Source organism: Pipistrellus kuhlii, unplaced genomic scaffold (assembly GCF_014108245.1).
Source record: "Pipistrellus kuhlii isolate mPipKuh1 unplaced genomic scaffold, mPipKuh1.p scaffold_m20_p_5, whole genome shotgun sequence".
Lineage (NCBI taxonomy): Eukaryota > Metazoa > Chordata > Mammalia > Chiroptera > Vespertilionidae > Pipistrellus > Pipistrellus kuhlii.
The window spans coordinates 18,361,600-18,383,935 of NW_023425551.1; the positions used below are offsets into that span (position 1 = coordinate 18,361,600).

At 35.5% G+C, this 22,336-nt stretch overlaps 1 protein-coding gene across 23 annotated transcripts in view; it reads right to left on the bottom strand.

The window, feature by feature from the left end:
* Positions 1-22,336, bottom strand: part of AHI1 (Abelson helper integration site 1) — a 152,312-nt gene that overhangs the window by 58,693 nt on the left and 71,283 nt on the right. For all 23 annotated transcript variants that reach the window (XR_006739956.1, XR_006739955.1, XR_006739954.1 and 20 more), the window contains one exon: positions 15,015-15,070. Coding sequence is in view for 20 of the 23 variants with exons in the window: in XM_045572623.1 (XP_045428579.1) it covers positions 15,015-15,070 (56 nt within the window). In the remaining 3 variants the exon portion in view is untranslated. The remainder of the gene's footprint in view (positions 1-15,014; positions 15,071-22,336) is intronic.

Consider the following 22,336-nt stretch of genomic DNA (forward strand, 5'->3'; position numbering starts at 1 on the left):
TTAGGGGGTGATCAGGCTGGCAGGCAGTTGAGTGGTTGGGAGACAGCCTGGATTGTGAGAGGGATGTCCAATAGCCGGTTTAGGCCTGACCCCACAGGGATCGGGCCTAAACCAGCTGTCAGACATCCCCTGAGGGGGTCCCAGATTGGAGAGGGTGGAGGCTGGGTTGAGAAACAATTTCCCCCACACCCTTCAGTGCACCAATATCATGCACCGGGCCTCTAGAATAAGAGAAACAGATATACTTCACATATCACCAAGGTTGTGCTGGTAAGAACTAAGCTGCTGACAGAAAATTAGAGTGGAAAGGTACAATGTAGTTCCTGGGGAAAACAGCAATTTTAATGAACTAAACTCATGTTTAGGTTTTTTGAGTAACCAAATGGTTAACAGCCTAAGTGTTTTATTATAGATATTTTTTTTTCTAATAGAAAAAAGAAAGAATAATTAAAATTAGAAACATCAACTGATAAGTCATTCATACTTAGGTTAGCTGAAACTGAAGGGTATACAATGAGCTTTACAAGTAGGTTTCAAGGGAAAAGTGAGAAGCTCAATCATCTCCTTCTTGTACTCAAAATTACCTTCTCATTCTTCCACTCCTGTTCTTCAAACAGCTGTCTGTGGCATGTGGGTAGAGTAGTTTGAAGTGTAGCAGGTGTTTGTAATTTCCTTTCTCAAGGTCACAGGTGACTCTGCCGGTGCACTAGAAAAACCACAGCTTCTGGGCCGCTTTCTTCCCACCAAACCCCCAAATCCCCTTCTCACATCCAGATTACTCTCTGCTACTTATGTCTTTTACTCACCTCACAGCTATTAGAATTGAAGTGCCATTACTCCTAGGATATCTACAAGACTTTACCCACTAACCTCAAAACATATCTGATTAAAATTTCTTGGCGGGTGAATGGGATATTTTCCAAGAAAAAATTTTGAAACTGGCTTTCTTAGATAATTTCCAGGGCAGCTCTATTAAGAGAGGAGGGGGGAGAGGATCTGCTGCATTGGGCGTGTCCCTTCTCAAATCAAGACCTTCATGACCCTTTCATCTGTCATTCCGGTCAGCCTTTCCAAGAGTGCTCCGTTATCTACACCCTTCATTACCACTCCCTGCCTAGCCCCATACAAGTTAGTGATGATATAAAGATCAGATGAGATAACATACAGTATGTAAGCAAAGCTTTTAAAACTATACATTGTTTTTATAAGTGTTAATTGCTGTCAATATTACCTGAACTACTCCCAATTTCCACTGAATCTTCTTTGTTCCACTGAGTGGCATTACAGCTTAATGGTTTATTCACATAAACTGATTCTGCTTTTAGGGAGTTAATATTGTTGGCTCAGCTATTATAATGCATTAACACATTCAATTTAAATGTCTCTAAGGAGACCCTTAAACTAAGACCTTTTGTGTTTCAGTTTCCCTCAGGGAAATGATAACACTTTTATCTTAGAGAATTATTATGACACTCAAGTGAGATAACCTACATAAAACACTTTGCACAATGCCTGGTACAAATTAAGTGCCCAATAAATGTTACATATAATTATTATTAGTCAATTCCTAACGTTCTTTGTGTCATCATAGAGAAATGGTGCTTTGTAGTAAAATATGTATGTACTAGTAAAACACCCATCATTATAAAGATGACCATATTTTCCAAACAAAATGTGGATCTAATAACATTTAATTCCATTTCTGAAAAAAAAAAAATTCTAGTTTTGGCATTGCTCTAAATCAAAAACATGCCCTCAGAAAAGTCTGCTCATGTTGCCATAAGATATCGCCAGACAAGAAAACTTTATGAAGTTTCATTAAAAACAGAACAAAAAAGTTTCATTTCCTTCAGGAATTTCTCTTAATCGTTATGCATCATATTAACCTGTGACCCAGTTATGTGGTTATACCAAGAGGTGTCTGCGTTATTGACTGCTATGCTGCTATCTCTGCCAAAGTCTGATCTCTAGGGACACTGAGATGATGGCAGAATCAAGAGTATCACAGAAAGAAGAAGCTGGGTGAACTCATACACATTCATCAGGGCAGAAAAAGAATCTACGAAGCTTTAGTAGTGGCAGCTGGTAGATGTTCAACTACGCAGGAAAAGCAGAGCACTAGTTTAATAACTTTTGATTACATTTCTCCCAAAATGGATGATGAGGGTTAAATTCTTTCTTTTCTAAATGATTGTTTTCTTCATTTTATGTCATGATCTATTCAGGTTTTAGTTTCTTCAATGGGGTATATTAATGCTCCCTTAATGGGGTCAAATTTTATATTGATAGGCATATTTTCAAATAATCAAATCATACTTTAAAAACTATGCAAGTAGTTTTTAATGATTTGATCAATACAATGCCATGCAACACTGTAATAGCTTTTAGATAAGAATACTCCCCAAACAAAATGACATAAAAACTTAAATTACCCATAGGTAATAAAATATTTACTGTGTTTTGATTCACTGTTTAATATTTTTCTAATGTTCTGAATAAAGATAATTAATAAGGGGCATTATTAAATTTGTCAGTGTTACAGAGTTCACAGAGCTATTATCATGACTATAAAAAAAGCCAAACAAAACAGGATTCAAAAGAGTTTTACTGGCTGTATAATGAGTCAAAAATAAACTGATGAGCCCAGCTGGCATGGCTCAGTGGTTGAGCATCGATCTATGAACCAGAAGGTCACTGTTCTATTCCCAGCCAGGGCATATGCCCAAGTTGCGACTTGATCCCCAGTGTTAAGCATGCAGGAGGCAGCTGATCAATGGTTCTCTCTCATCATTGATATTTATCTCTCTTTCTCCCTCTCCCTAACTCTGTGAAGTCAATAATATATATAAAATAAATTGATGAAACTCAACAAGGAGAAATGGACAACTTTGCACTTAGGGTTCAATAATATTAGCTGAGAGATTACTGTTAGTGTTAGACATGTACCTGAAACAACAGAACAACACTAAAAAGTAGATATTATTATTATCTCCACTCTGGAGATGAGCATGCTGATGTATAATTTATAAAGAGTAGGAAGATATGCCTTGATAGCAAATTTTTAAAACATCAAGGAGTTATAATACATCAAAGTTCAATATCAGATACAGTAACCAGATTACAGGAATCAATAATAATACTACATTTTTCATATGACAATTAGAATATTAACTCCAGTTCTGGATGCCCATTTTTCAAAGAATATGAAGAAACTACAACAAAATCAACACAGATTAAGATAAGTGAATAGATATGATATAGATACTCTCAAACCTCTTAAGTGCTGCATTTATGGAAGAAAAAAAAACCTGATTAGTTCTGGAAAAAGAGTAAGCTAAGATACTAATCATTTGTAGTCAAGTACAAAACCTGAGTAATTAATGAAAACAGTGTTTTAAGATAGAACTAGTTTTTGTTTTCCAGGAAAGGAAGAATCCACAAGAAAAGGGACTTTTTTTGTTAGTAACTGTTGACACATCTTTCTCTTATGTTGAAACTGAATGACTGGAAATGTGTAGAGATTAGAAATGCCTCAAAACTCTTCTAACAATATCCCATTATTAGCAGATAATGTAGTCTTTGAAAAAGGTCTGAGCCAAATATCAGGAACTCCAGAGGCGCTTAGGTAGCATGTTAATTAAAAAAGAAAAAGAACTCCTGATGCTGTGTTTACTAACTATGTGATCCTAGGCAAGCCTCTTCACTTTAGGAATAATAATACCTAGCTAAGAGTTATGAAGATTAAAAGAAAGTAGAGATACAGATATATTGGTAACATAGTAAGTATTCAATACATGTATACCATTAATCTTCAGGGGGAAAAATTAATAAATTAAATAACAATAATTTTATATTATTATGATTAGCTTATTCAGAGTCAGTATAAATACTGGGACTATAAGAATGGTTAGTAATAATATATGCAATGCATTGTAGAGTGCTCAGATCACAGTGCTGGATAGGAAGGAGCATGCAAAATCCCTCTCTTGATCGAGTACACATTTTACTAGAGGATACATTTACTGAGATCTAAAGAAAAAGAATTAAGAAGGATCACAAAGACCAAAAATGTGTCATTACAGTCTAAGGCAAAGATAATGCACACCCCCATACAATTACTATGTGTAAATGAAGGCTGATAGAGAAAAAGTGATCCATTTGAAGTACTGCAGTAGAGATGAGCTCTATGGGTATCCTGGATCACTGAAAAAATGTACAATTGGGTCCTGGAACAAATTAAGCTTGAAACGTGTCTGGAGGTGAAAATGACAAAAGCTATCCTACTCTGGGTACATCAATGAGAAGGTGGGGTTCTTTGCAAAAGACAATAAGGCTAGAAAAGTAAAGGCAACAGGAAAAAGGAAACCCAATATGAAATGGATTGGCTTAATAAAAGAAGCCATAGGCATAAATCTGTAGGAGCTGAGCAGAGCTGTTAGGGACAGAACACTGTGGACATTGCTCTTTCACAGGGTCATCAGGAGATAGAACCAACTCAACAGCATGTAACACACACACACACACACACACACACACACACACACACAGAGCCTTTTATGCACAAGGTTGGGTATATTCCTGGCAGAGAGACGAAATGTTTACAGGTCTGTGGGTGAGTAGGTAATAACTTGATGTTCAAGAAACTTAGCAGAGAGTATCATAAGATAATACTGAAGAAATAGGCAGAGATCAGATCATGAAGGCCCTTCCGGTTCCTGGGAAAGGGTTTGGTTCTATTCCAAATGTAGGGAGAAATTATTGAAGAATGTTAAGCAGGAGGAAAGCCCATTTTAAATTACATTTTAAAAAGATCAATCTGGCTGCTATGACTTATTGAATTCACGAGTAAGGTGATCACATGTAGGATTGCCCATGAGAGTCCTAGTTTATGCCTATTATCCTGGTGTAAGTGAACTTCTGCATTGATTCCAGGCAAGTGTCAGAATATGCAATCTATATATATAAAAGCCTAAGTGACCATTACGACTGGACAACTGGCCAGTAGCTATGATGCACACTGACCACCAGAAGGCCGATGCTCCAAACAGGAGCTGTCCCCTGGTGGTTAGTGTGCTCCTATAGCCAACCTTCCCCACAGCTGGCAGGCCCCAATTGGGACTGAGTGAGATGGCCCCCACCTATGCACGAATTCGTGCACTGGGCCTTTAGTAAATAAATAAGTGCATAATACAACAAGCTTTACAAAATAAATAGAGAAAGAAATAAGACACAGGCAGGCCATTGCGGCAGTCTTCATCATGTTCCTGACCTATTTGGGATCTAGGGGTCCTCCCTTTGGTTCTTGACCTAAAATATCTTCTCAGGCTTGTGCTATGTTCTTGTCCTTATTATATGGTGATTTCTCGTGATTAAATATGTAATAATGCCTAGTACACAGAAATATATTGAATAGGGGGCAATATGTCTTAACTAATCCCTTGCAACAATCCTTGAGGTAGGTATTACTATCCCTACTTACAGAAAACTGAAGCACAAAGTCACATGCAGCAAAAGTTGCCAAACCAGGACTTGAAGTCCAGTAATTTGGTTCTGCACTTAGTATTCTTAAACCCTCTTCTAATATTACTGCTCAGTGTGAAAAACCCAGGGAACAGCAAGTAGCTCAGAGTGCACAGTGAATATTGAGGAAGAGATGGAAATAAGTTTAGAAAGGTAGCACAAGGGCTCAAATGACATGCTAAATAGCTTACTTTTCAATAGGTAGGAGATGGGATGCACCACAAGATCTTGAATGCATGACAATATTTATGTTTTGGATAAATACAATAGCTATAATGGATTTGAGAGGTGAGTAGGGAGAGACTAGTTCCTGGCTCAGCTTTTTCTAAGGATTGGATATCAGCCTCCTTCCTGTATGGGGAATTTTGGATAACAGTTTTATGAAGAATCTGCTTGCTCCCACCCATGATAAACAAATGACTCTCCACAGCTAAAGCCTTCTGACTACTGGACCGCTCTTCTGCAGCTGTAGAGTATGACTTTATCAAGCATAATAAATTTATATCTTCAAACTCATCCGCTTTTCTGAGATCCCAGCCTACGTTCTCAGTTCTCTGCTGGGCATTTCTACTTGTTCATGGCCTTTGGTTACCTGAAATTTAACCCCAAAAGCAGAATGTATTATTCTCTAAAAATCAGCCTTCATTCCTATTTTGAAAAATAATGTCAATGGGGTCATCATTCATTAACCTTCAGTTCTAATCTCCAAATTTTTCTCAGAAATATACCTGTTTCACTTCCATTGCCCTTTCCTTAGACAGACTAGTAGGATATCAAATGTAGATTATAGTAGCTGCACAACTCACATTCCTCCCATCTCCATCAATCCACAGTTTCAAGAGCTGCTCTTCATTATTTACAAATGACATGATATTGTACATAGAAAATCATAAAGACTCCACTAGGAAACTACTAGACTTAATAAATGAATTCAGAAATGCAGTAGGATACAAAATCTACATCCATAAATCAATGACAAAATCTACATCCATAAATCAATGGCATTTTTATACACCAATAACAAACTCTAAGAAACTAAAAAAAAAAATCAAAACAACAACAACAAAAACCCCCCCACCCACATCCCATTTACCATTGCAATAAGAACAAAGTAAGATAGCTAGGAATAAACTTAACCAAGGAGGTAAAAGACCTGTATTTGGAAAACTACAGAATATTGAAAAAAGACATAGAGGAAGATACAAACAAATGGAACGAATACCATATTCATGGATTGGAAAAATTAACATCATTAAAATATCCATAATACCCAAAGCAAAATACAGATTCAAAGCAATCCTTATTAAAATACCAATGACACATTTCATAGAACTACAACAAATACTTCAAAAACTTATATCAACCATAAAAGACCCTGAATACCTGCAGCAATCCTGAGAAAGAAAACAAAGTTGGAAGCATCACAATACCAATATCAAACTATACCACAAAGCCACTATACTCAAAACAACCTGGTACTGGCACAAGACCAATGGAACAGAACAGAGACCCCAGAAATTGATTCACATCATTATGGTCAATTTACATTTGACAAAGGAAACAAGAGCATACAATATAGAAAAGACAGTTTCTTTAACAAATGGTTTTGGGAAAACTAGAAAGACACAGGGAAAAAGATGAAATTAGACCACCAACTTACACCATACACAAGAATAAACTCAAAATGGACAAAAGACTTAATGTAAGCCACGAAACCATAAAAATCTTAGCAATAAAATCTCAGACATCTCATGTAGCAGAATTTTTGCCGATATATCTCCTAGGGCAAGAGAAACAAAGAAAAAAATAAACAAATAGGAGGTGAAAATAAAGTTTCTGAATAGCAAAAGAAACCATCATCAAAATGAAAATGGAACCCACTGAATGGGAAAACATACTTGCCAATGATTACATCTGATAAGCAGTTAAAATCCAAAATATACAAAGTACTTCTACAACTCAACAATAGGAAGACAAACAATCCATTTAAAAAATGGGCAGAGGACCTAAATAGACACTCTCCAAAGAGGACATACAAATGGCCAAGAGGCATATGAAAAAATGTTCAAAGTCCCTAATCATCAGAGAAATGCAAATTAAAACCAAAATGAGCCGAAACCGGTTTGGCTCAGTGGTAGAGCGTCAGTCTGTGGACTGAAAGGTCCCAGGTTCGATTCTGGTCGGGGCCATGTACGTTGGTTGTGGGCACATCCCCCATAGGGAGTGTGCAAGAGGCAGCTGGTCGATGTTTCTCTCTCATCGACATTTCTAGCTCTCTATCTCTCTCCCTTTCTCTCTGTGAAAAATCAATAAAATATATTAAAAACAAAACAAAAAAAGAAACACCAAAATGAGATATCACTCCATACCTGCCAGAATGGTTATCATAAAAAAAAAATCAACAAACAACAAGTGTCGGAAAGATTGCAGAGAAAAGGGAACACTAGTTCACTGTTGGTAGAAATGAAGATTGGTGGAGCAACTATGGAAAATAGTATGGCATTTCCTCAAAAAATTAAAAATGGAACTTCCATTTGACCTAGCGATCCTACTTCTGGGAATATATCTTAAACCTCCCCCAAAATACCAATCAGAAAGAATTTAGGCAACACTCTGCTCATAGCAGCATTTACAATAGCTAATATTTGGAAACAGTCCAAGTGCCATCAGTAGATGAATGGATAAAAAGCTGTGGGACATTGACACAATGGAATACCATGCAACTGTAAAAAGGAAACATCTCATACTCTCTGGGACAGCATGGATAGACTTGGAGAATTTTATGCTAAGTGAAATAAGCCAATCTGAGAAAGACAAATATCATGTGATCTCACTTATTTGTAGAATTTAATGAACAAATTGAAATGACCAACAAAACAAGACTAGAAGCATGAGGCATGGAACAGAGTGACATACCTCAAAGTGAATATAGGGGATGAGAAAAGATAAACCAAAGAACTTATATATTTATATGCATAGCCCATGGACATGGGCAGCAGGGAGGTGAAGACCTGGGGGGATGGGTAGGGGCTGGGCAGAGAGAGAAAGATGGGAGACATCTGTAATACTATCAGCAGTAAAAATAAATAAATAAATTAATAAATTAATTAATTAAAAAATATATATATATATATGTAAGTTGGTAATGTTTTTATTTTTATTTTTAAATATATTATAAATAAAAATAAAAACATTACCACCATATCTCTCTATCTATTTATCTATGGCATTAGAAAGGCTGAGAACCACTGAACTAGAAGATTAGAAAAGGTAATTTGGGCATGATTTATAAAGATCGCTGGACTTTAGATAAAGTCAATATAAGCAATAGTAAGGCAGCTGAGCACACACACACACATACATACAATGGAATATTACTTGACCATAAAAAAACAAAATCCTACAATTTGCAACAGCATGAATGAACCTAGAGGGTATTATGCTAAGTGAAATAAGCCAGACACATAAAAACAAATACTATGTGACTCCACATATAAGTATAATCTAAAGAAAATAAACAAATGGACAGACTGATGGATACCAGAGGGGAGACCTGTTGTGTGGCAGGGTAAAAAAAGGTGAAGGGATTAAGAGGTACTAATTGGTGACAACCAAAATTGTTACAGGGATATAAAGAAAAGAAGGCACAGGGAATATAGTCAACAGTGTTGTGATGACTGCCTATGGTGCCAGGTGGACTCTTGAATTATCAGAAGGAACACTTTGTAAAGCATAAGAATGTCTATTTGCTGTGCTATTCATCTGAAAGTAATACAAAACAGTGTTAAATACAAACTGTGATAGAAAAATAGAATAACAAAACAACATTACCACGTTGGTGATATTCTCATGCTCAATCGCCTTACTATTGCTTATACTGACTTTATCTAAAGTCCAGCAATCTTTATAAATCATGCCCAAATTACCTTTTCTAATCTTCTAGTTCAGTGGTTCTTAACCTGTCTAGTGCCACGACCCTTAAATACAGTTCCTCATGTCCTGGTGACCCCCAACCATAAAATTATTTTCGTTGCTACTTCATAACTATAATTTTGCTACTGTTATGAATCGTAATGTAAATATCTGTGTTTTCCAATGGTCTTATGTGACCCTGCTAGGGGTTCTCAACCTGTGAGAATTTTCAGCATTTTAAAAGTTTGCTAGATGGAAAAATTTAGAATAATCAAAAGAGAATTAAGGTGAAAAGTCTGAAATACACAAATCTCAGTGGAGTGTGTCAATGGGAAAAGTCAACATAAATTTCATAATTTACAATGTCTGGATAAAAAATCCACTGTGCAGATACTTAAGAAAAATGTTATATTATGGACAACTTAGAGTGGTCTTAAAGGAGAATCTGTTTTGTGTTTATATTTGAATTTCAAGAGAACTGCTTTGAATTGCTACTTCATTGATAAGTGGAAACAGATTCTTTTATGGCTTAAGCCATAAAAACTTATAGTTTATCAGTTCCCTCTCCACCCTGCAATTACCTACAGGAAGAGATTGGCCTTAGGTTTTATTTTATGAGTTTTATAGGGATACATTTACCCCAATTCACATACTATGAATTCCTGGAAAATGCTACAAATTGGAGAAAATAAGTGATTCCTTTGGATCAAAGACATTCCACTTAAACTCATGCATTTATCCATAAACAAGCTGCCCCAAATATTAAGTTAAAATGTGGAAGATATATTTTGCATGTATACATGCATAAATAATGCAATATGAGATAATTTGTAACCCTAGAGAGTGTGCTAGACAATAACAGCCCATAACAAATCAAAATGTGGTAGAATAGATATTGATATCATAAAAATTAAAGAATCTCAGATTAAATTTACAGAATTCAGATAGGTACATTTGTGAATAACATTAGTGTTAAGGGCAAGCAACATCACAAATATCTCAGATAAGTTTTCAGAACAGTAAAACACTTTAAAGCATTCAAGTTTATTATTAATGAAAAATTACATGACAAAAATTTATCTATCAAACCCTTAGAAGACCTAGAAGAAGTATAACTGCAGACTGAATGACCAGCTTGCTAATGGATTGGACTTATAATGAAAAAGAAGAATGAATCAATATTTAAATTTCCAATCAAGTTAGGATATTTTAATTCCTAACAATTAAATACTTAGATGAATGGCAAGAGTGTTCCAGGAGATAGCCTGGATTTTGTTTCAACCTGTTGTGGTAAATGTGAAGGCTTCTGTGAAAATGCAAGTTGTAGTTTTATAAACTGCCAAAAAGTCCACTTGTTAAAAGAAAAACTGTTCTCATTAAATGGGGGTTGTGTAATCACTGAATAAAATGAGAAAGAGTAATATTATTTAGTATTACAGATTTGGAATTAAAGAAGCTTTACAAAAACCAGTAACTTATACAACAGGCCACGCTGATGCTATCTGAATTTTATCACACCTGTTTTCATTGGAAGACATTCAAAAGTAATTATCCTCAAATCACAAATAGTTATTTATATATTCAGCATGGCTTACCATGCTTTAATTGCACCAGACAATATGAAAGCTATGGAAACTGCTGTGCAATATGGTTGAAAATTAAAGGGCAGGTATGTTTTTAACTATATTCCTCATGTAATCATCTCAAATAAGAAAAGACCAAGCATGTAGGAGAAGACTTCCTTATGCTAGTTACTATTTCTCTTTGATTTGCAAATAAGTCCTTCATTTAAGGTAAATATGGGACTCAAGCCTGTATTGACTTAACTATTAACTAACTTTTATACCTCCTTTCAGGGTTCAGACAATGTCCTCTGATTAATCTGTCTGATAGTATCCTTAATTTGCTGTAGGCTATAAGCAGGTGCACAACTAGTTCTTAAAGTGGCATGTTTATAATTATTTTCATGTAATTGAATATCATGATTGTCTAATATTTTATTTGCTTTTCCTATAGTACTAAAATGTACTATATGAGTGAATACCATTCAGGACAAAAGTCAGGGAAAAGGAAGCCACGCATATAAACATCAAATCTGAGAAAGAATCACCTCTGCCTGACACAGATAACCTATATTTTCTAAAAGCACTGTATCACATTACAATGCTACAGTATCAAACTTTACTTTTAGTGAAAAGTTCCTCCTAACTTAGAATATCGAGATACGCATCTTTCCCTGTATAGAGACTTGAGAAAGTCTCATTTCCCCCACCTGATGTGTACGTGTAGCTATCATCTCACACACTTCTAGACCCAAGCCACTCATGGTAGTACCTGGCGCAACAGGGAAGTGGGGTGATAATGTGTAGAGAAATAAGCTGGGTACGGGGTAAAGAAGTCACTCAGGGCCCCAGACTCAGCTATTCTGAAATGCTACCACACTCCTTTTCTATTTTTTTTTTCTTAGACCCCGATAATATCTCTCTTTTTTGGGCTAATATAGTACAAAGTCTGAACTTACAAATAACCCACCTTAAATTTTTGGACAGTCTTTTTCCTCTATCTTCTGTCTCTAAATATTTTCTCATCTTAATCCCTTTAATGAAAATAAGAGCATATAGATCCAAAGGGCTGAAATTAGGTAAAATTACATTTTTTTGTGAAAGTGAGACTTTACTTCCAGGATAATGGGTTATGAACACACTTGTGATCCTATCTAGAGGTTATGGAGGAAGGGACAAAATTAACTGTCAGTAAGCCGAAAGACCCTGAGGAAGTGGGGAAGTAAAATATGCTTAATTTGCAGCAATAAGAGAGGAGAAGAGCTTTAAAACACGCAAAAAGGAAGCTTGATTCAAGTCAAAACCTGGATAACTGAATGTTTGGGGAGTGCCTGCATAAACCAAGTATATTAAAACTAACTGATTGCACAGAGTGAAAATGTTATTAATATAATAGGGACTACCATTTAATAATCCAACTGGAAAAACATAATCAAAAGACCAACAGCACCTGAACTATTATTATTAGCGACTAGAGGCCCAGTGCACAAATTCCTGCATGGCTGGGGTCCCTGGGCCTGGCAGGCAATTGGGAACCTATTGGGGCCATCTTGCCCAGTCCCAATTGGGCCGGCAGGTGGGAGGGATAGTGGGAGGTTGGCCAGCTGCAGGAAGTTGGCTGTGGGAGTGCACTGACCACCAAGGGGTAGCTCCTGCATCAAGCATCTGCCCCCTGATGGTCAGTGCATGTCATAGTGACCAGTTGATCAGTCATTCGGTCACTTAGGTTTTTATATATACACTAGAGGCCCGATGCATGAAATTCGTGCATGAAGGGAAGAATCCCTCAGCCTGACCTGCACCCTCTCCAATCCGGGACCCCTCAAAAAATGTCCAACTGCCTCTTGCAATCCAGGATCACTGGCTCCTAACTGCTCACCTGCCTAACTGCCTGATCACCCCTAATCCCTCTGTCTGCATGTCTGATCACCCCTAATCCCTCTGCTAGCCTGACTGATCACTCCTAACCACCTCTGCCTTGCCCCAAACCTGGGACCCAGGATTCCCTCCTCTGGCTAGTCGCAGGCACCTGGGACCTGGCTTCCCTCCCTTGGGCCAGCTGCAGGCACTCAGGACCCAGCCCAGCTTCGCCTGAGCTGGCTACAGCCACGGGGGACCACGGGGCAGGCAGCTTGTCCCTCTCCTGGGCCACAGCCACAGGCACTGGTGCTCAGGACTGTAGGGTGGGTGGTTTGTCCCTCTCGCAGGCCACAGATGCAGGTGTTGGTGCCCAGGAACGTGGAGCTTGCAGCTTGTTCCTCTCCCAGGTCGCAGCCTGCCTGGTCCTCATTCCTCTCTCACGAGCTCATTTGTGCCTAGCTGGTCCCCATTCCTCTCTTGTAAGCTCATCTGTGCCTGGCTAGTTCCCATTCCTCTCTCCCCAGTGTTGAATGTCTGATCCTTTAAAGGAGTGATGGCATGACAATTTGCATATTAGCTCTTTATTATATAGGATAGATTGTTCCTAATTCACTGGTGTTATTTTGAAATAATTACTGAATAAGTTAATATCATTATTTCTCATGAGTTCTTGAGGATTCAGTTCTTTTATTTTATCATTTAATTAACATATGCATCTATAACTAGCCTACACGTTAAGACAAAAAAACTGCTAGGCTGTCTTTTTCTGAGTTTCAGAATATACAAAAAAACAAAACAAAACAAAAAAACACACATACACACAAAAACACACACAGAAATGTGAACACCAGTGCCACAGAAATGCCTACATGAATAACATAAATTTCAAAAGTATGAAAAATAATCCAATGATTCAAATACATTAAAATAATTTGTTTTCCATAATTTTTATCTTTAATTTTAATATTAAAGAATATATTTTATAAAATGTTACTGCTACTAAATATAATTGGAATATACACTATAATCAAGTATTTGTTATCATTACACTGATTAATTCCTCAAACACTGGTCTTTACTAGAGCACCACATAGTAAACCATCAAATATGTTGAATTAATCATATGGATTCATTACAAAGAAAAAATGGGAGTCAATTTTTCCTAGAGAAAAATATAATCAATAAAACTCAAGTATAGTAGAATATTATCTTCATTTTCTTAAAAAGAATTTTTTAGTAGCTTTTTAGTAGCAGGAAATGAAGAGCTGTACTGAATAGAAAGGAAAAGAAATAAGATTATGCTTTGAGAACAGTAAGATATACTTTATGTTATCTTATAAATTGATAGTGGGAACTATCAATTGATATATATTTTATATAAATATTATACTCAGATACTAATTTTAATAATCTCTCTTTATATTATCTTTTATAATTATTTTTAATATAGTAAATGATACTGTGATTATTAAATGCCTTTTATTGCCTGGTAGTAATATAAGAGGGATAAAATACAGGATTTTACTTGATAATAATAATGCCTAGTAACATATAATGAAATGGAAGCATAATTCCACTACTACAAATCATTCACTCTAAATGAAGTTAGTGCTCAAAATAACATCTATTTAAAAAAGGGTATAAATCAATTTCCACATATATATTTGCATTACTTTATAAAAAGTATAAAATATTTTTTAATATGTTTTTATTGATTTTAGAGAAGAGGAAGAGAGAGGGATAGAGAGACAGAATGATGGATGGAGAAAAACATCAATCGGCTGCCCCTGCACATGCCCTACTGGGGAGGAAGCCCACAGCCACGCAGGCATGTGACCTGACCAGAATAGAACCTGTAACCTCTTGGTCAACACTCAACCACTGAGCTACACCAGCTGGGTAAAAAGTATAAAGTATTCTTTAATTAAAAAAGCATTCCATGTATAACATTAATATAAATAAGTACCTGTAAAAATGATACAGATCTTATTTTCCCATATCGTGGCAAAAATTAGTAAATTTTCTTCATTAATTAAAAAAATATGAGGGATATAACTACTGACAAAAGGGAGGATAAGAATTTTGTACAAGGACATTATTATAACCAGTATCATTGTAGCTTCTTATCAGTTTTAATAATGCAGAAATAGACTGCCTTACCATTGGTGCTGTATCTGTATGATGGTCACAAGGCATTCCTTCTATGTTGATAATTCCTGTGAAAAGAAAAAAGTGTGACTATCTGCTTATTATACCTACTCATTTTATTTTGAAGACATTTATGTCACAAAGACACAACCCCTACAGCTTACATATAAGAAAAAAGCCTCACTTGTACGGCAGGATCCTTTAAAGTTGCATCATGAATACTATGGTCAGAAATGGTTGGAGAGTTTAGCTAAGACACTTGACTCAAGGCAAGCTAAGCCAGTTTTTCCATCCCAGCAACAGAGCAAGATGTGTCCATATCCTGCTCTCGGCTCAAAAATTATATATACCATTATTCCTGCTCTGCTGCATCTCTTCCTCGAAAGATTTATTTCTAACTTGAGGTCATCAAGTTTTCATAAAGAAGTATCACAAAGGCTAGAAAAAAAATCACTTCATTTTCTCAAAAAGAATAAATAAATCTATTTGAATTTCCCTTTGACCTGGCCTCCTGCTATGGCACATTGTGCTGTTTCTTCATTACCGGGGAATATCTGGAAAATGAAAATTCCCTTTGATTCTCTCCTTTAAATGATAATAGTGACTGAACAACTTGAGAAAAATTCTTTTATCATGTGTGGATTCATCTTTTTTGTTCCCAATGCACTTTACTGCATTTCTTTGTAATAAATGGCTTCTAAGGAGATAACCCACTGCATCTCATCGGAAAAGATACAGGTTCAAAGTCAAGCACAGGTTAAAAATGAACACAGTGTGGGTCTCATTTACTTTACAATCTCTGTCCATCAGCAAACCAATGAGTGAGGATCTCAGAAGAGATTGTTCAAATAATTCTAAAGGCTATCACATGCAGGTTAGATGTGCGAACTGCAATGTACTATTGTTATCAATTAGCAAAATTCAGAGTTGACACAAAACACTATTCCCTCTCACAGGGATTTAATTATTTTTATTAAAATATTATTGAGATCAACACAAAACAATATTTTTTTTTATCACTTTGTAACAGTATATCCAAAATAAACACAGTACCATAAAACATGATTTTTAAAAAAGTTTTGGGTTCATTTAAAAAATTCTCTCACCATCTACTTTTAGCCAGTCAAGGCCAATACTACTTTTATCCAATCAACTAATATTTATTGAATGGCTATTGAGCTTTCAGTAATAAAAGATAAATTATAAAGGATAAATTATGATTTCTGACCTCGAATCTAGAAAAAAAGATATCCTTGTCTGAAGAAATATCACACAGCAAATGAATAGATTTGTCTTAACTGTAATAAATTTTTAAAGTAATTTTGATGGGCAGACACATTTTTATACCTATATTAACATTGGCCTTGAATTAAAAAAATTAAAAACCTGAGTAAAATATATTGTAAAATATTCAAGTAATGCCAACTCTTAATGCAAGATTTTAATAATACTTTAGTATATACAACAAATGGTGAAATTCCCACTTTCCCAGCCCCCACCATCTCTCTCCAGCTACAACCATTAAGAACAGTCTGGCGTGACACTTTAAATGAAAGTAGTCATAATGTTCAGGAATTAGCAACATCTTACATATGTGGTACTATTGTAATCTGCTGTAAAATTTAACCTAGGCTGATTACTGGTGTTTAAATTCTTATCCAATTACAAAGTAACTTCAAAATGATGAAAATCAACAACAACAAAAACCCATATCTATTATTTTTAGTTTATAAAATTAGGGGGGGGGGGAACCTACATATTATACAGTTTTAATTTTGGGATGTGTTAAAAATAGGTTTTAAAAGTGGATTACTACCCAAATATATAATCTTAGTATTCAATTGAGATTGCCTGTTGAAATAATATCATTTGGAAATACAATCATAAATGTCTGTTCAAACTTTTCAGTAAAGAATATACAAAAAGACATAAGTTTGAGTAAAAATAGCAGTTCTATGTAAATTTTAGATGAAGAATCTATATTTATCTACATTTGTACCTTAGTTCACTTTTATTAGGGTGAAAGCTCATAATGAGTAGCTTGCTGTGGTAGCTATTTTTATGTGCCAACTTGGCTAGGCCACAGTACCCGGATATATGGTCAAACATCTCAGATGTTCCTGCGAAGGTTTTTTTTTTTTTTTTTTTTTTTTTTTTTTTTTTTTTTTTACTTTATTAAATTAATAGAGTCCGTGTAGAGCAAAATGTGCTCCACAATGTGGGGTGGGTCTCATCCCAACAGTTGAGGGCCTTAAGAAACACTAACCTCCTAAAAAGGAGAAAATTTTGCCATTAGACTTCTTTAGAACTTGATCTAATGACTTTTCGGTTTTCCATTTGTCTTTCGTTCAGTTGATGTGGCACCCATTTTCCTTCCTTTAAAATCTTTTCTGGAAAAAAAAATCTTTTCTGTTTCTTGTAAATGATTGGAAATTGTTTGCTGAGCAACATTTAATCTTTCTGCAAGTTGTTTTTTAGGTTGACATGCCTCTTCATCCAATAATGCTTGTAACTATTGGTCTTCAAACTTTTTCAGTTGTCCTGGACATTGTTTTTCTTTCACATCAAAATAATCACTTTTAAAGTGTTGAAACCAACATTCAAAAGTGTCTTGAGATGGATCATGTTCACCATAAGCTTCCCAAAGTATTCAGCCGGACTTTTCTTCAAAATAAAGTAATGAATTAAAACTTCCCACAAATGATCTTTTGTTGGCACGAAATTTGACATTTTTAATTGTGAAAATATCTATGATGTGAACACCTTCAAAAAATTTGACATATGAAGTTTTGAATCTTGTTGTCAATACAACAAAATAGCATACATATCAAATTGCATATATATCAACATATGTGTAACTCCATCTATTGAAAAAAAATCCAATTAACCAATACACCTAGTAAATAGCCTTCTCAATGAGGAATTATTTGTCACTACGTTAAATATACTCTGCAAAAACAGTTTGTTCACTTTTATTAATATAGCAAGTATCAAACAGCACAATCCCACCTACTTCTCCCTGTCAAAAATATGTCTCTTGTGAATATTGCCAGTGCTGGGGATGGGCAGTGCTCTGTACTTCATTTATACAAGGCTGTGTACAACCTGGCCCCTCACTATCCCTCTGTTCTCACTGTCTTCTACTTTCCCCTCATTCCTTCTACTCCAGCCATATTGGCCACTTTTTAAAAAAAATATTTTTTTTATTGATTTCAGAGAAGAAGGGTCAGGGAAAGAGAAATAGAAACATCAATGATGAGAAAGAATCATTGACTGACTGACTCCTGCACACACCCTATTGGGGACTGAGCCGGCAACCTGGGCATATACCCTTGACCAGAATTGAACCCAGGACCCTTCAGTCTACAGGCAGATGCTCTACCCACTGAGCCAAACCAGCTAGGGCCATCTTTGCTGCACAAAATGCACATCAAATACATTCCTGACTCAGGATTTTGGTTGGAGATGCTTTATTGCCCAGACACCATGATTTTTTTTCTTCAAAATTCTACTTATCAGCTTCTTTCTGAAACATTTCTTCACCATCTCATTTAAAACAGCAATTATCCCTTTTCCCTGCTTTGCTTGCCCTTTATTCCATATTTGTTTTCTTATTGTCTGTCTCCACTGGACAGTAAACTGAACCAAGTCTTGGATTTTTACCTGTTGGGTTTTTTTTGTTTGTTTGTTTGATTTTTTTTTTTGTGTGTGTGTGTGTGTGTGTTTTATAGATACAGTCACATAACACATATAATACTGGCCTTTAGAATTAAAAAACAGAAAATAAAACAAGAAAAAAATTAGAAAGGATTTAATTGGGGGGAAAAAGTATTTTTGTTTATTACACTGGTATGGTATGGAGAATGTAGGAAGAAAATAACTAATTTTCTCAGTTCTATCCATAAAAGATATCATTTAAATTCTAGGAGAAAATGATAAATTTAAATTCTGAACGAAAGCATAATTTAGAAAATGTTTTCCGTACTCAAAGCAAAGCAAGGTCATTTTAAAATATGCTTATCATGCTATATACATTTTTCCCCCCTGTAAAAGTTCAATGAGTATTACTGTATTTTTCGGACCATAAGACGCACTTTTTTCCCCCCAGAAGTGGGGGGGAAAAGTCCCTGCGTCTTATGGTCCAAATATAGCCTACACATATACTTTAAAAAAAAAGTTTTTTTACTTGCCCGGCTCTGTGTGGTCTCTGTGTGCTTGCCCGGCTCTAAAATGGTTCTAAATGCTGCTGTTTACTTTACAGGGTTGATTACATGTGTTTATGACTGTGATGTTGGGTTTTAATGCACATAAAATATTTTAGGACACTATTTGTTTCAGAATCTTTTTTTCTTCATTTCCCTTCTCTAAAAACTGGTGCGTCTTATGGTCCGAAAAATATGGTAAGTACATTAATTTAACTAACTGCTATACTATCTATGTATATAAAAGTCTAAGTGACCAAACAACCGAATGAACGGTCTATGGGTTGCTATGATGTGTACTGACCACCAGGGGGCAGGAGCTTCACCCTGGTGGTCAGTGAGCTCCCATAGCCAAACTCCCATGGTCCCACCCACCTACCAGCCTCCTGTAGTCTTCCCCACAGCTGGCCGGCCCTGACCAGTGTGATCGCCAGCTGGCTGAGGGATCCCACCCATGGACAAATTCACGCACTGGGCCTCTAGTGCATTTATAACTATCTTTAACATTGGCTTTTAAAGTGTTTTACTTTCAACTCTTTGTTAAATCTTCTTTGGAAAATACATAGATTAAAAAGATGGAGATGACATTAAACATTAAGCCCCATAATGTTACTATAAAAATAAAGAAGGAAAAAAGAAAAACAAAAGACAACCTTCCTAAAGCTCCCTTCTCCTCATGGCAAACGTTGTTGATTTTGAATTAGCCGAAATATAAATATTTGGCTCACACAAAATTTAACAGCTATGAGATGTGAAAGACTTGATTCCTTTCAAAAGCAGGGCAAGTATGCACAACACACACACACACACACACACACAGAGTCAGTCACACACATTTATATGAAAGAAACTGGAGTGTGCTTTATAATTATTCACTCATTCTCAGAATATCAGAACACCCCTGGGAGGCAGGTTTGAAGCATGTAGCATAGTAACTAAAATTGTTACATGGCTTCTGACATATTAACCTGCCACAAAATCCAGATTCCTAGTCCTAAACTATCGTTTGGAGGAGTCGTAAATGGACAGTATTGTTCTGTATTATGTAGACAACAAAGAATTCTGAGCATGACCATGAATCTGAGTGCATTTTACAAGGATAATATATTTAATCAGATTGATTCCTTTCTCTGTGCTCCGTGTTTTGTGCTTATCTGCTATTGAACTCAACCCCCTTATACTGTAACTATTTCTTTGCCTGTTAAATTCTTTAACTAGTCTGGGAGGACTTTTGAGGGTAGTCTTTCATTTTCCATTTCTCCAGGCCTTGGCTTAGTCCCTATTACATGGTAGACTCTACAGAACATTGGATGGTGAACTGTATGGATTAATTTTTGATAAAGTATAAAAAGGCCTTTATTTTTTAAAGTAGGTAATAACTTTTGTTAGGGTGATTTTAATAAAATAAATTTTTGGTTCTGTTAAAATAAAAAAAAGATCTGGGTATTAGTAAAAAAAAAATCATTTTCAATTTTTATTCCTTGTAAAATTATAGTTGAATTTTTATAGTGGAGAAATTTGCAAAAGTAAATTGCCTGAAATTAGAACAAAGTTCTACTTTTTACTTAATGAACATTTATAATACAAAGACCTCTGAAATTATTTTTAAAAATGACCAGTCACTCTATTTACTCATTTTTGCAGTTTCCATATTTATCATAAACTTCGCTCTCAAACTCATAGGCAAGTTACTAAGAGCAATACCAAGACAGATTTTTTTTTTTTTTTAACATTTTCATTCACTTTTCATTGAAGGGAGCTTCCTGCAATCACACATTTAAAATTCTGGAAAATACAAATCAACATTACCTAGCAGTCTCTATCATCACCACAAGGTCTGGTCCTTAAACCTAATTTCCATCATTAGCTAACACTTTCAATAAGTGGTAGGTATTCATTTCCAGAAAACACTGCCAGTAAGTTCTATGATATCACAGTCTGCTCGCTCTGCAGGCCAAACTGACTAAGCCACAAAACGCAAAAGCATGCACTTAGTTAGTCCAAGGGAAACCTGAAGGCTATTCTGACTACAGTTTTAGAAAAGTATAACCTAACTGAGAGTAAATGAGAACGTAATTTAAATAGACCTTTCCCTCTGAATTTCCAGGGTCTTCCTCTGAATTTCTAGGGCCTTCAGTAGACACAAACCAAAAAGTTTGAAAACTAAAGTGTTTCTTGTCATAGATTTAAATTACTTTGGAACATAGTAATTTACAAAGAAAACAAAAATTGCAATTTTTACAATATAAATGATATTTTATTTTTCCCCTTGACCAGGGGAGAAAACATTAAGGGCTACTTATTTGGTTCCAAGCAATGCCCATCTGAAACAGAATTAGTATAGAAAAAATTATGTCTAGTTTAAAAACTCATAACTTTTCACGAATCATAGAACTAAAGGCTAAAATGGACAGTAATTTGAAAATATGTAAAATGTTAATGTGCAAGTATACAGAGGGAAGAAATGAGTATGTGTGATTAATAGGGAGTAAATTTGACCTTTCATTTTAAACATGAGTTAAAATATTTTTCATTATCAGAGATGTGGTCAACATTTTGATGTACATATGTATTCCTTATGCTGATAAACTAAAGGTAACCATAATATTAGGTCTAGTAATAATTAATGTCGTTTTCTAATACTTTTTAAAATCGAATTTATTTAAACAATACAACAAAATTTAATCAACAATATAGTTGCCGTTGTTTTCTACTACTTGTGCCCAATGCTCAGGAAGCATTTTAATCCCTCTGTTGTAAAATTCTTGTGATTTTGATGCAAAAAATTCGGTCAATGCATTTTTGAGGCATTCTTCATTATTAAATTTTTTTCCAAGAAGAAAGTTTTGCAAAGAACGAATCAAATGGTAATTGGAAGGGGCAATATCAGGAGAATATGCAGGTTGAGGGAGAACTTCCCATTCCAACTGGCGCAGTTTTTCAGCAGTGATTCTTGTAGTATGCGGTCGTGCGTTATCATAGTGAAGAATTACGCCCTTCTGATTAATCAGCGTGGGCTCTTTTTCTCTTAAAGCTTGGGCTAACCTTTCCAATTGGGCACTATACACTGCACTTGTAATGGTTTGGTTAGATGGTAAAAGTTCATAATGAAGAATTCCTTTAAAATTCCAC